This window comes from Elaeis guineensis, chromosome 1 (assembly GCF_000442705.2).
Source record: "Elaeis guineensis isolate ETL-2024a chromosome 1, EG11, whole genome shotgun sequence".
Taxonomy (NCBI): Eukaryota; Viridiplantae; Streptophyta; class Magnoliopsida; order Arecales; family Arecaceae; genus Elaeis; species Elaeis guineensis.
The window spans coordinates 5928330-5943624 of NC_025993.2; the positions used below are offsets into that span (position 1 = coordinate 5928330).

At 38.4% G+C, this 15295-nt stretch overlaps 1 protein-coding gene across 1 annotated transcript; it reads left to right on the plus strand.

Moving 5' to 3' along the window:
• Positions 1-1426: 1426 nt before the first annotated feature.
• LOC105037810 (auxin efflux carrier component 6) lies at positions 1427-7783 on the plus strand. The gene is made up of 7 exons (XM_010913432.4): positions 1427-1936; positions 2016-2614; positions 3654-3858; positions 4046-4131; positions 4394-4551; positions 4698-4774; positions 7104-7783. The coding sequence occupies exons 1-7, from the start codon at positions 1494-1496 to the stop codon at positions 7168-7170; spliced, it is 1635 nt and encodes a 544-aa protein (XP_010911734.1). The 5' UTR covers positions 1427-1493; the 3' UTR covers positions 7171-7783.
• The last annotated feature ends 7512 nt before the right edge of the window (positions 7784-15295 follow it).

Sequence of the window (15295 nt, forward strand, 5' to 3'; positions counted from 1 at the left end):
CCCGACATCCCATACCAACCGTCCGATCAAGATCCAACGATCATAACTCTCCTCAGAGGTTTGTGCCCAGTGGGAAAGCCTTCCCGTTTCCAAATTCGTACCGGGCCGAAACATTGCTGCTGTCTTAGTAACCGGCAAATGTGATGTCACATGTCGCCTTTTTTTTTTGCCGCAGGATCGAATAATTCCAACCGTCTGATCACTGACGGTAAGTCTTTTCCAGAGTTAAACCATCGGGCAAAAAGAGAAAAAGAGCGCTTTAATTTTCGTACTCGTGCTTTTGCTCGGCTTTTCACATGGCTCGGGTTTCACGTATTTTGCTCTGTGCTTATAGTTTTCTCGTTTCCTACAGTACTCTTTTTTTCCCTTTCTCCCTTCACGCACTATTATGCTCCCTATCATATAGTTTTTGCTTTCTTTTCTTGGTAGATAAAATTACGCTTGCAATATCCCGACCATATTAATCACAAATAAAAATATATTTTGGATATCATGACGCATAATAAGGATCATAGTCATACATCTTCCTTTCATTTTTTTTAAAAAAATAGGTTAAGATATATAATTTTTGCTACTTTATGGAAAATGAAAATGATAGAAACACAATGCGACATTACACCTTTTTTTTTTTGAAAAAAAAAAAAAGCAACTTTATCTTTGACGACAACCTTGCACGAGTTACATCAAAAAAGAAAAAAAAGACAAGCTTGCAGGAGACCTACCTTCGATCTTCTCCAATGCATAGTTTCTCGTATCAAAAATAAAATTCACAGTCTCATTCAGATATTTACCATCCTTTCTCAGTTATCATCATTGTTATATATAATAGTTTGTCTCCATCTCATTGTTATCTTTTTGCTACGACCATTACGGCGTGCTTCTAGCTAGCTGCCTTTAAAAGAAGTTATATACAGTTTACCATCCTAACTAAAGGTCACTTTGCACGAAACGTCAAAAGAGAAATAATTAAACTTTTCTTATAATGATATTTGAGCTTCCATGCGTAACATGTGTTCTAATAGACATCAAAATATTAACTAATCGTCCTATTTACAGAAATCTTATTTATAAGATCCCAAAAACCTGTCAATATAATTTTTAATATTTCAAAAATTTTCCTCTTTTTGGACAGCATCCATTGAATCTTAACCCATGAAAAACCTACATATGGTTTTCGAACAAACAAAGAGATCCGTAACAGATCAGCTAACTTAAGGGACAAGCTTTATATATATACTTCATAGCACTCGCATGCATGGGGCAAACAAAGTAAGTAAAGCCAGGATAAAATAAAAGAAAAGCTTGAAGATGTCTCCTAGTCATCATGTTTAAAGAAAACATAGAACAAAAAACCTGTCCTTAATCTACCCACAAACACCTATATATACCCACTCCCCACCCCACTCTACTCTCCCTACCCTCTAACTCCACTATATTCTTCATCGCTCTTTCACTCTAGCTCTTGAGAACCTCACTCTCCACCACAAAGCAAGATGATCACCCCGGAGGACTTCTACACCGTTATGTGCGCCATGGTCCCCCTCTATGTGGCCATGCTCCTCGCCTACGCCTCCGTCAAATGGTGGAAGATCTTCACCCCCGAGCAGTGCTCCGGCATCAACCGCTTCGTCGCCGTCTTCGCTGTCCCGGTCCTCTCCTTCCACTTCATCTCCCACAACAACCCCTACCAGATGGACACCCGCTTCATCCTCGCTGACACCCTCTCTAAGCTCCTCGTCCTCCTCCTCCTCTCCCTCTGGGCTTGCCTCTCCCCCTCCTCCCCCGGCCGCAGCCGCCTCGACTGGCTCATCACCCTCTTCTCCATCGCCACCCTCCCTAACACCCTTGTCATGGGCATTCCCCTCCTACGTGCCATGTATGGAGACTTCACCCAAAGCTTAATGGTCCAGCTGGTCGTCCTACAGTGCATAATTTGGTACATCTATATTTCGTTACACTTATTAGCTTATATCCACCATGGCTACGTTTTTACTTTGTTAGCACGTTAAATGTAGGTACACTTTGCTGCTCTTCCTGTTCGAGTATCGCGCGGCCACTCTCTTGATCCAAGAGCAGTTTCCGGGGCCGGTGGCGGCGGCCATCGCCAAGATCAAGGTCGACGGCGATGTCATCTCGTTGGACGGGCGAGACCCGATCCACGCCGAGTCGGAGATGGATGCGGACGGGAGGGTTCGTCTCCGGATCCGGCGGTCCGTGTCATCGGCGCCGGAATCCGGGTTGTCGTCGTCGGTGGGGTTCACGCCGGCCCGCCTGTCGAACATATCGGGCGCGGAGATATACTCGCTGAACACGCCGGGCCGGCATCCCATGGAGCAATTCACCATCGCCGACGTCACGTTTGGGTACCGGTCGGCGAGCCCGCGGCTGTCGGGGTATGCGTCGTCGGATGCGTACTCGCTGCAGCCGACGCCGAGGGAGTCGAATTTTAATGAGATGGAGATAGGGACTCCGGTGTGGATGAGGTCGCCGGCGGCGGCGGCAGGAGGAGGGAGGGTGGCCCGGCAGCAGTCGCCGGCGGTGGCCAAGGTGGTGCGCGGTTGTCACGAGGGTGGCAGCGGTGGTGGGGAGGGACAAGGGGACAAGGATGTTGGAGGTAAGTACGCCGCTGGCGCTGTACGTCATGCTCCGTTCTTCCATTTTTGCTTGCTGTTTGATGTTTATGTCGGAGAAAACTTATTGAAAAATAAGATACGAGAAAAATACTAAAATAGTATCGGACTTTCAGCTTTTGTCGCCTACCACCAGGCGTGCCGGTAGGCGTATTGGTTGGGGGGGGCGCAATTCGGTCAGCTGTTTGTCTCAAGCAGCAAACAGCTATCGTTGGCTAGGTGTCACCTTTTTTTTTTTTGAAAAAAAAAAGAAAAAATTGATCCAGGTATGTGTTGGATGGCTGGAGATTGGACATTTAGAACAAATATACTCTGTGGAGTTTAAGTTTCACATATGTAAACTTATTTGATTTATAAAAACTGTAATTTAGACTATTAAATTTATAACTTCACTTGATGGACACATCTTTTCAGTTAGAAAATGTTCAAGATTTAAATTATCTATAAAATTGATATATTTTCTATAAAGTGTGTATATATTCATATATGTATGAATGCGTGCATGTGTATGCTGGTTGATAACGAGATGATGCCCAAGCTTCACAGAATATGTAATGGTTGCCAAGATTAATTTCTTGTGCTACACTGTGTGTTGCTTGAGAGGAAATAGATGGTCGTAATTTTTAGAAGCTATGGCACGTAGGGGGAGCAAAAAATGCTCAGGGGTCAAAAAAGTTTGTTTTCTAACTCTAACATGATGGATCAGAGGCTGTGCGATTGATGTGATCGTACAAAAGTTGCAAGCTAAGAAAAAAGATTAAAAGTTGACAGAACGTTGTATTTGGTTGGAATTTTGAAAGGAGGAAGATTGAAAAGCAGCTTTGCTATAAGAATAAGATTTCACATTTTATAAAAAAGAAAAATCCATGTGAGATATGAGAAATCCAATTTTCTTGTTGCTCAGGGAATGTTATTTGTCATTAATCACGCTCTTTTCCTTGGTGGGGAGCAAGCTTACAAACAGATTACCTTTTTCTTTGAAAAAAAACTTTTGATTAATAATGAACTTGAAAATTGTTTCAGTGGAGAAAGAGATCAGCTTTAGAAGCACTTCAAAGTTTGCAGTACGAGAAGATGATGAAGAGATGAATGGAAGAGAAAATCAGGAGATGCCTCGAGCTATGGTTATGTTAAAGCTCATCTTAACCATGGTTGGCCGGAAGCTTTCTCGCAATCCCAACACATATTCAAGCATTCTAGGCCTACTTTGGTCTTTAATTTCATTCAAGTAAGAATTTAATTTTTAGCTTATGAAATTATCAGTTCTGATGTAGGGCTTAAAGTTTTATATATAGCCATAGTCTTCTGTATTTTACCGCACATTCCTCTCCTGTATCAGTTCCCAACAAATTTGTGCTTTGGTTAAGCAAAAACTAGCGTTTGCTAAAGCAAGAATTTTGGTGTTAATTGTTTAGATGGGAGGTCAGCCTGCCAAGTTTGGTCAAGAACTCGATAAAAATTATTTCAGATGCAGGGCTTGGGATGGCCATGTTTAGCCTAGGTAAGCTTCATTTGACTAAACCTATTCATATGAGAAAGGGCAATTTATTAACTTATTTTGTTATAAAACAGTAAATTTTCTTGCACACAAGCACTATATCTTATAAGACATTCTATTCCTAAGGTCTGGAATTTATAATCAGGAGTAATCAAATTGAGGCAGAAAAGTGTACATAGTTCAGAATCAAAAGCACTGCTCATGTCTATGGTACTTTATTAATTTTGCCGAGCTCTTGAAAATTTGAGGTTTTGCATGCTTGTAGGTTTGTTCATGGCTCTTCAGCCAAGGATAATTGCATGTGGTGCAAAGATGGCAATGCTAAGTTTGGGTATTCGATTTTTAAGCGGTCCTATTATAATGTCAGCTGCATCAATGGCAGTCGGGTTGAAAGGAGTTCGACTTCATACAGCTATTGTACAGGTACATACTAGCTTATAAAATTACATGTATTATTCGTATTCATTCATGCATGCATACCGGTGATTATACGGTAATTGAAGTTACTGGATGGTCATTGTAATGTAAAATTCATCGATCATGGTAGTCATATAATGTTGATGTGGCAGGCGGCTCTTCCTCAAGGTATTGTACCATTCGTCTTCGCTAGAGAATACGGGCTACATCCAGACATACTTAGCACCGGGTAGGCTCTCATTAAGTTTTAATATTCATGGTGATACTTTTTCGACAGATAAGGTTGCCACTTTGATACAATTAGAAAGCAATGCATGAACATCTTATCTCCATTGAGTCCTTATCCTCTGCTGCTGCACATGTTCGATTTGCAACACAGTGTTGTGCATGTTTAGGTAGAGGACATGCATGCGGTTTATTAGAAATTGGATAGTTGTTGCCCATCGAGTGTCGTGCTATGTAACATGCTCAACACGACATGTTGAGAGATGGACGATAGCTATCTATCTTCAAGATGGATGACATGTTACCTATCCTAACATGCACAACCCTCGAAACATGCACCAGAGGATCTTGGCTCATCTTGGTTGGTGAACCCATTTCTAGTGGTTCAATTCATGATTCTCTATAAGTATGAAGCATATGCTCTTATTATGAATATGTTTGATATCAATGTGCTTTATACATTGGTTTTTAGATGAAATTTTGTCAACAAGAATATGGCAATCCAAAAGGTAAGGATCACTTTTCCACTTAACAGTACTAATCTTTGGATTAGGGCTATAAATAGGTCAGATTTGGATTAGATCCACGCCTCATTCATATCCACTCGAATAGGAAAAGTTCAAATTCGGGTTCCCATTCATCAACTAAAACTTGCACCAGAACTCAACCAATAACCAGATTTGGGTTTTAAAAAAATTTTACTGAGCGGAGTAACCATGATTAACAATTTCTAAACATTGATAAAAGTCATAGTCCTATATACATAATAAATGTATGTTAAATTGTGGCAGAAAAAGAGCATGACATAGGAAGGGAATAATTATTTTTGTAAAATGAATCCAATCATTTATAAAGCAATTTTAAATTTCTATTTATGTCCAGTCTGATTGAAATATCTAACTTTTGACAGAGATTTTGGAACTAGAATAGTTGTTGACGAGAGTTAAGAAGAACATAGATAAGAACAAGGTAAAATCTAAGCATGAAGAAAAGAAATTATAATGTAGCAAATTCTATTTATGCATCCCTATGTTACATAACATATATATATATATATATATATATAGTTTGTGTATATATTCATATTACAGGGTTTTGAGTTCAAGTATAACTGTATCCAAATTCAATCTAATAAAAAATTTGAATTATTTAACCTAATTCAATAAATTTGCCCAAAAACTTAATCTATACCTAATTATCATAAAATAATTGGATCAAATTACCTATCATTTACCTTTAATTTGGACCAGTCCATATGACTAAAAGCAAGAGGTGCTCACTGACATGTAAGGCAGTCTTTTCAGCCATAACTGGCAATGTAACATATTCACTGAGAGAAGTATGAAGAGGGCAGCTTTGATTGAACAACATGCTTATCCGAAACCAATTTAGATACACACCATGCCATTTTATACTGGCATCTCCCCATAGGATTAATTTTTGAGATGTGGAGTCTATATTTTACAATCATATTATTAGAATGAACCCAGGATAAGCAAACTTTTCCAATTGCCTTTCTTTTGAACAAGTAATTTGAGCTCCTTCTCATATAAATGTTGGGCAGTTGGTACTCCTTGTGCTGATAAGTTGGGTGGTCCTTGGGCCCATTGTCAGATTTTTCCACACCAATCATGGTTTGATGAACTCTCCAACCTAGGTACTGCTTCTTGTACCCTTAGCTTATCCCAGATGAGCACCAAATAGGGTTTTTGTGCCTATACCATACATGGTAAGTGCTTCATGAAAGGCTTTATTGCCCATTATGCCTGCAAAAAAACCAGGTGGGGTTTGCTGAGGTAGGCATAAAGTATTTTTCCTTTCAATAGAGTTTGGATGGTATGTTTTGCGAAAGGATGATTGGCCTCCCAATGCACTCCAAGTTCCTTCAGTAATTCATTTCCATAGATCTTGAAGCAACCGTCGAGCTATCTAATAGTGGATTCATGCAAAGAAAGGTGAATCTTCTTAATTTTTACACGAATGATACCACCCTTATTACTTTTGACAATCTTAAAAAAAAATTTACAGGCCTCAGATTGGCTGATTGTCTCTGATCTTTTGTTATTATAATACATACAAATGACCACAAAAATTAATATTCAAGATTAACAGTTTAAGATTTATTAATCATCTCATGAGGTCTTAAACATGTTAGTCAATGTAGATAACCGTTTAAGATTCTTTAGTCATCTCATGGGGTCTTAAAACATGCAGTCTGATGTACAAATGAGACAAGTCATATGGACCAAGTCTTCTTTTTTAGACCAAACAGCTTTCTTGTCAGCTTACGTCGGTTTCTCCCTCGCACTACTGACTCTTCTTTACCTCTGCAGGGTAATCTTTGGCATGCTTGTCTCCTTGCCCATAACCCTTCTATACTACATACTCTTGGGCCTATGAAGGGAGGTTCCCATCACCAAATAAAGCCAAGGGAAACATCCAAAGGAAGATGGACCCATTGATAACGACTGAATGGTGTTACCAATGCCAATGTCATGTTAACTGGTTCCCATCCTACTGAGATCTAAGGGTTTTACATTTGGAGCTCAAAGTTACAGCTCTAAGAGGGTCCATCATCCCCTTAAATGGTGGATCATTTGAGAGAATTTGAGTTGGTTGAAGACCAAAGAGGGCTGGTAAAGGTGCACCACCCTACAATGACTAGTGGTGGCCGAAAGGAAATGAATTATGAATTATCATGGACCATGATAAGGGTGGTAGAAATAAATATCATCTTGTTGTGGGGTAGTGGGGTGTTTTGACCATGAGAAGTTCATCATTTCATTTCATCAAGCCTTCCTATTATTTTACTTTGATGCTAATGATTACGTTCCCTAAAGTTTTCCTTTTGCTAAAAGCCCACCTAATTGGGTGCCAAGTTTGTAGTGTTTTGTTTCGTAGGTCTTCATAAAAGGTGAGATGGATAGCTCTTGCTTTTGCTTCTCGTAACTTTTGTCAGAGAAGGGGGTTCTACTTAAAGATCACCTCATAATTTTAGGGGAAAGCATAATAATAGACTTGCAAAGTGCGTTTTGAGTGGAAGCATAACTTTTGATGAAAAGTGCTTGGATGGTTACAAAGAATAAATTGAAGCTGCTTATAATTTATGTACATAATTATTGACAACTGAAGAAGTCAAAAGTATTTATGGGAGTGGAGTTTTGTTTTATTTAAGAAACGAGAGAAAAGTATTCATTTAGGTTTGCTTGTTAGATTGAAAGGTTGTTCCTCCTTGTGCTTTGTTGGTGTTAGATACTAGATCAAATTGTTGAAGGTTTTATCCAGGTTCCAATCACAGCCAACATTTAAAACAATTAATTATATCAATAGATTGAGTGATGGCCAAAAACCCCTTACCATTATCTGTAAAGAACTTTATCTGTGCTTCATATCAATATCTTCATATGAAATATTTTGATGGATGTTTGATTGTCTACATATGAGTGATTTCGGAACCTATACTCAATTTCATCATCATAGATGCATCAGCTTTTCATTAAACGTAGACACGCATGTGCACACGTGCACCTCCGAGGATGCACATGTGTGAACAAAAAGAGAGAGGGGGAGGGGGGGGGGGGGGGTTCTGCCTTCTATCATCTAGTTAAAAAATTGAAATGTTTTTGGATAGAATTAATGTAAAATAAAAGACCAGCTCAGCACCCCTCTCCACCTATAAGAGGTCTAGGAATTAAACCTTGATTGTGGCGTTCCCACCATATCTTTTTAATATATATATATATATATATATATATATATATATATATATATATATATATATATATATATATATATATATATATATATAAAGTATCATAACCATGGGTTACTCTAGGGTGCTTTATATAAAGGCAGTACTTGTAAGGCAAATTAACAAGAATCTGTTCTAGCTTATATAACTTATTAGAAAAAATATATACAAAGTATCATATGGCGATTTCGGGATATTTTGTTTTCTAATTCTCTTGATTGTATTCATATAAAATTTGTTTGAATAAACCGTCTTATCCAAAAAAAAAATATATATATATCATAATCATTTGTTGGTCTTTGGTGCTTTATATACAGGCAGTGCCTATGATGCAAATTAACACAAGTCCGCTCCAACTTGGGTTTAAGTTTGACGGAGACCCATTTTGGATTCTCTGATATGTTGTTGGTGGAATGAGTATATGACTGTGAAAAAGTGATTTAGAGTTGTTGTCTGAGAGAGAGTTTTAATAAATGGAAAAGCTTCATTTAACATGGGCTAGTAGGAGCAAGGATGTATCTTTGGTGTGAAAGAGGGATTAACCTTCGCACAAATCCACCATCAGATCATCCACCACAAATATTTGAGTGCTCCAAACTCTACCATTTATCCACCACCTACATGGATCTCAAAGAAAACAATGGATTATAATTATTTTTTTTTGTTTTGGTCCAAAGGAAACCGAACTTATATTATTATTTGAAAGCTAGTTAAGTCGTTACAAGAGAGTACATAGTAGTGGATACAAAGTAAACGAACATAAGATGAACAACCCATTTACAGGGATGGTTGACATTGTACTCAAAACATGACAGACAGTTAATGTGTAAAGCAACTCTATGCATCCACAAGAAAACTGGTCGGATTTGTGACCCAAGTATAAATCTGTGTTATAGCAAACACAAATATAGGGCACACACAGATTCGTACAATCACACAAAATAGAGAAGAGAAGAAAAAACAAACACAGGATTTACGTGGTTCGGCTGAAAAGCCTACGTCCACGGACAAGACACGAGAGAAAAATTTTACTATGATGAAAAGAGAGATACAATCACTCAAGAACTCTCCAAACCCTAGCCGCAATTTGATTTTCCAAACCTCTCTCACAAAACTGCCGAGATTGGCAGAAAATACAATATTTATATTGGTCCGTACCGTGGGAGGCGTTGCCCCCCGCACCCCCCAATGAGGTCAGTGGTGGGCTTCTGGTATGGGTCTATCGGCCCATGCCCTCCACTACCACCACAGACCTCCCAAAATATTTCATTCAGGTCGCAACGCGGGCTTTTCAGATTGGATCATAGTTCGAGCCCATAAAAGATATCCAAAATTCAAGCCACATTAACAATTCTTCCCCTTGGCTTAAATTTTCACTATCATCAACAAAATTATCTCAATACTCTGTCTTGCCAAATGCCCTCGCAAGGGCACTACTGAGCACTACAAACACCAACCAAGTCTAGGCAATGCCTAAACTTGCTAGCTGGAACTGTCTTGGTCATCATATCTGTCGGATTATCATGTGTAGAAACTTTCTGCACAACTATAGTACCTTGTGATACAATATCCCGAATGAAGTGATATCTAACATCAATGTGTTTCGTTCGCTCATGGTACATCTGGTTCTTTGTAAGATGAATGGCACTCTGACTGTAACAAAACACTGTTGACTTGTTCTGCATCAATCTAAGATCACTCACCAAACCCTGTAACCATATTACTTCTTTTACTGCTTCTGCTAGAGCCATATATTCAGCTTCTGTGGTAGACAATGCAACTGTAGTTTGTAATGTTGCCTTTCAACTGATAACACTACTAGAAAGAGTAAACAAATAACCTGTCAGAGATCTCCTCTTGTCTAAGTCCCCTGCAAAGTCTGAATCCACATAGCCAACAACTGAATCACTTATCTTGGCCCTATCGAATATCAGACCAACATCTGTAGTACCCTTTAAATATCTTAAAATTCATTTCACTGCTTGCCAGTGCTCTCTCCCAGGACACGCCATGTATCTACTCACAACACTGACTGCATGTGAAATGTCAGGTCGAGTGCAAACCATAGCATACATGATACTACCCACAGCACTAGAATAAGGAACATTGGACATGTGTTCCATCTCTTCATTTGTTTTAGGTGACATATCTGCAGATAACTTGAAATGGGCAGCAAACGGAACAGTTACAGGCTTAGAATTATTCATGTTGAAACGCTGAAGCACTTTCTCAACATAAGTCTGCTGAGACAAGAAAAGCTTTCCAACACTTCTGTCCCGGATAATCTCCATTGTCAAAATTTTCTTTGCAGCACCCAAATCCTTCATCTCAAACTCATCACTCAACTGCTTTTTCAGTATATTAACTTGTGACATGCTTTTAGCAGCAATAAGCATGTCATCTACATACAACAGCAAATAGATAAAGAAATCATCTGAAAGCTTTCTGTGATACACACAACTATCATATGAGCTATGGATAAAACCATTACAAATCATGAATGTATCAAATCTTTTGTACCACTGCCTAGGAGACTGTTTCAAACCATATAAAGATTTCTTAAGCAAGCAAACATGATTTTCCATACCTAGAATGACAAATCCTTCAGGCTGACTCATATAAATTTACTCCTCCAACTCACCATGCAAAAATGTTGTCTTCACATCTAATTGCTCGAGCTCTAGATCATGAAGAGCAACCATAGCAAGAAGGGCTCTGATGGAACTGTGCTTCACAACTGGAGAGAACACTTCATTGAAGTCAATCCCCTCCCTCTGAGTAAAGCCTTTAGCTACCAACCGTGCCTTGTAACGAGGTGCTTCTATCCCTGGAGTGCCTTCCTTTTTCTTGAAAATCCACTTGCAGTCTACTACTTTCTGTCCCTTAGGCAATGTCACAAGCTCCCAAGTTTGATTCTTATGAAGTGATTCAATTTCTTCACCCATAGCACCGACCCATTGATCTGCATCTGAACAAGAAATAGCTTCCCTATAATTACTTGGTTCATGCATATCAACTATCTCAACAACTGATAAAGCATACGCAACTAGATCTGCATATGCATATCTCTGCGGAGGTCTGATATGTCTTCTCTCCCTACCAGTTGCAATGCTATATGGCTCTTGTTGCTGTTGTTCAGGTGCATCCTCTTCTTGATCAGGATCCTGCACCTCATCATCTAGATCACTGAACTGAACTGCTGAAGTATCAACCTCAAGCTTCACCTGTTCTCTGACACCGTGATCTGATTCTGATATTGACTTCTCCCTCTGACCATCCAGTAAAGCAGACTCATTAAATGTCACATCCCTGCTGATTATTAACCCTGGAGACTTTATATCATTGCACCACAACCTATAGCCTTTCACTCCAGATGCATACCCTAAAAATATGCATTTCTTTGCCCTCAGCTCAAGCTTACCATCCCTCACATGAGCATAAGCAGGACAACCAAATACTCTCAATTGAGAGTAATTAGCAGGTGACCCGGACCAGATCTCAAAAGGAGTTTTACACTCAATAGCTGTAGATGGAGATCGATTTACCAAGAAACAGGCTGTATTAATTGCTTTAGCCCAGAAATCCTTTTCTAAACCTGAATGTGAGAGCATACTTCGTGCTTTGTCACAAAGCGTTCTGTTCATGCGTTCTGTAATACCATTCTGTTGTGGTGTCCCAGTACAAGTGCGGTATCTCACTATACCTTCGTCACTGCAGAAAGCATCGAACTCACGATTACAAAATTCCAATCCATTATCAGTTCTAAGACGCTTGACCTTCTTTTCTGTCTGCTTCTCGATCATCGTCTTCCACTTAACAAAAGTTGGAAATACCTCATCTTTTGTTTTCAGAAAATACACCCAAACCATCCGAGAGTAATCATCAATCAAAGTCATGAAATACCTGGCACCATTCTTGAAAGAAATTCTGTTAGGACCCCATAGATCTGAATGGATGTAATCCACTGTACCTCTGGTCCTGTGCACTGTCTTTTTGTTGAACTTCACCCTGGTCTGTTTGCCAAACACACAGTGTTCACAAAAATTCATAGATTCTATTTTCTGTTTGTCCAATAAATCTCGCTTGCTCAATATAGATAACCCTCTCTCACTCATATGACCAAGACGCAAATGCCACAGCTGAGTCTGATTCTGATTACTGCTCCTAGATACTACTGCAGTTTCCTCTGAAACTATACTTTCCTGAAGAACATACAATCCTGAAACCAAACTGCCTTTCATGAGTACCATAGAGCCCTTGCATACTTTGAGAATTCCATTCTCTGCATGGTATTTGTATCCATGAGAGTCTAGTGTCCCAAGAAAAATTAGGTTCTTCTTCAATCCTGGAACATGCCAACACTCCATAGTTCTGACAATCCCATCAAACATCCTTAATCTGATGTTACCTACACCCTCCATAGGTAATGCATGATCATTCTCCAGAAACACTTTACCACTCATCTGTTTATAAGTGACAAACCAATTTCTGTATGGACACATGTGATAAGTAGCACCACTATCAAGGACCCAGGAACTCTATCCATGATTTGAACTCACAGATAGAATTTCTCCAGCACTATCACTGTCATCAGAATTATTGAACCTGTCAACAACATTCGCAAAACTCTCTGATTGCTTTCTCCTTTTATTTTTCAACTTGGGACAATCTCTCCTGTAGTGTCTCCGCTCCCCGCACCCAAAACAGTTAGCCTTTTTCATTTTAGACTTTGATCTAGCCTTAGATTTTTTTTTGGTTGAAAAACCTTCCCTTGACTGTGTTCTTCCCCTGCTCAACAAACCCTCTCCCTCAGATCTGTCTCTATTGTCTGAAAAATTCTTTTTCAACTCCTTCGATTTTAGTGAATTACTAACATCATCTAGTGAAATACTGTCTTTTCCATACAACAGAGTATCAACAAAAATCTCATATGAGGGTCGCAACGAACATAACACAATCAAAGTCTGATCCTCACTATCAATATCAATATCTATATTCTTCAGGTCCATAATGATTGAATTAAATTCATCCAGATATTCTTTAATGGGCGTACCTTCATTCATTCTAAGATTGTACAGTCTTTTCTTCAGATAGAGATGATTTGTCAGCGATTTGGCAGAATACAGCTCCTCCAATTTCTTCCACGCTTCAGATGTCGATTTTTCACTAGCAATCTCTCGTAGAACATTATCAGTGATGCTCATGAAAATCGCACTCAAGGCTCTCTCCTTCAGATCGGCCTTGTCCGCCTCCTTCATATCCTCTGGAAAGTTATTCTCAACTGCCTTCCATAAACCTTACAGAATCAAGGAAGATTTTATTTTAATCTTTCACAGACTGAAACTCGATCCTCCGTTAAACTTCTCCACCTCATACTTCGTTGAAGACGATGCCATCTGTGAACCCTAAACTGCACGCATACAACGCTCTGATACCAATTTGTTATAGCAAGCACAAATATAGGGCACACACAGATTCGTACAATCATACAAAATAGAGAAGAGAAGAAAAAATAAACACAGGATTTACGTGGTTTGGCTGAAAAGCCTACGTCCACGGGCAAGATACGAGAGAAAAATTTTACTATGATGAAAAGAGGGATACAATCACTCAAGAACTCTCCAAACTCTAGCCACAATTTGATTTTCCAAATCTCTCTCACAAAACTGTCGAGATTGACAGAAAATATAATATTTATACTAGTCTGTACCGTGGGAGGCGTTGCCCTCCGTACCCCCCAATGAGGTCAGTGGTGGGCTTCGGGCACGGGCCTATCGGCCCATGCCCTCCGCTACCACCACAGACCTCCCAAAATATTTCATTCAGGTCGCAACGCGAGCTTTTCAGATTGGGTCATAGTTCGAGCCCATAAAAGATATCCAAAATTCAAGCCACATTAACAATCTGGTATAGCATACAGGCAATGAACAGTAGCTTGCAAACTAATGGATTATCTAATGGTGGATTTATGCAAAGGAAGATGAATCCTTCTTTCGTGCAAAAGATGTAACCCCAACTCGAGCTAGTATAACATAAATTATCTTTCAAGAAATATATAGTACCTCATTTATGCGGAATTGCTTGATTCCCATCGGTTTAGAAAGATCTCATTGCAAGATCTTAGCGGGTCAATAATATCTTTTGCCATCCAAACGCCATCGAAGTATTCTGCATCAGGCTGTCTAACTTTCAGTATCATTTGATGATCCAAATGGATCACCATGGTGATCTAATATCATTAGTGATTTGAATCTTATGGTGATCCAATCATCAGTGATCTAAGATTACTACATTCGGTAAGCCATGGTCCAGTAATTAAAGATTCTTGGGCATCCATGAATAACTTATTCGGTATTTTATGAAAATCCAAGATCATTGATTATATACTATCAAAACTATCTATAGTATATTTCATAAAAAAATATTTATTAATCATATATAATATATCATAAATAAAATACTACTATATTTATTACTATATTAATCATTATTATAGAAATAATATTTTATTTATACTTATACTATATTATTTATTAATATGAATAATTATTTTGATAAGAAAAATATGGCAAATAGAATTAATATATTAAATATTTTTATTATATAAATATAAAGTATATTAAGATATTATTACTCTAATTTAAAATTATCATTGAATCATAATATGAAAATAATATTATTAATAATATACTGTAATGTAATATATATCATAAATATAATATATAATATCATATATAATATAATTTTATATATATAATATTGATATAATATATT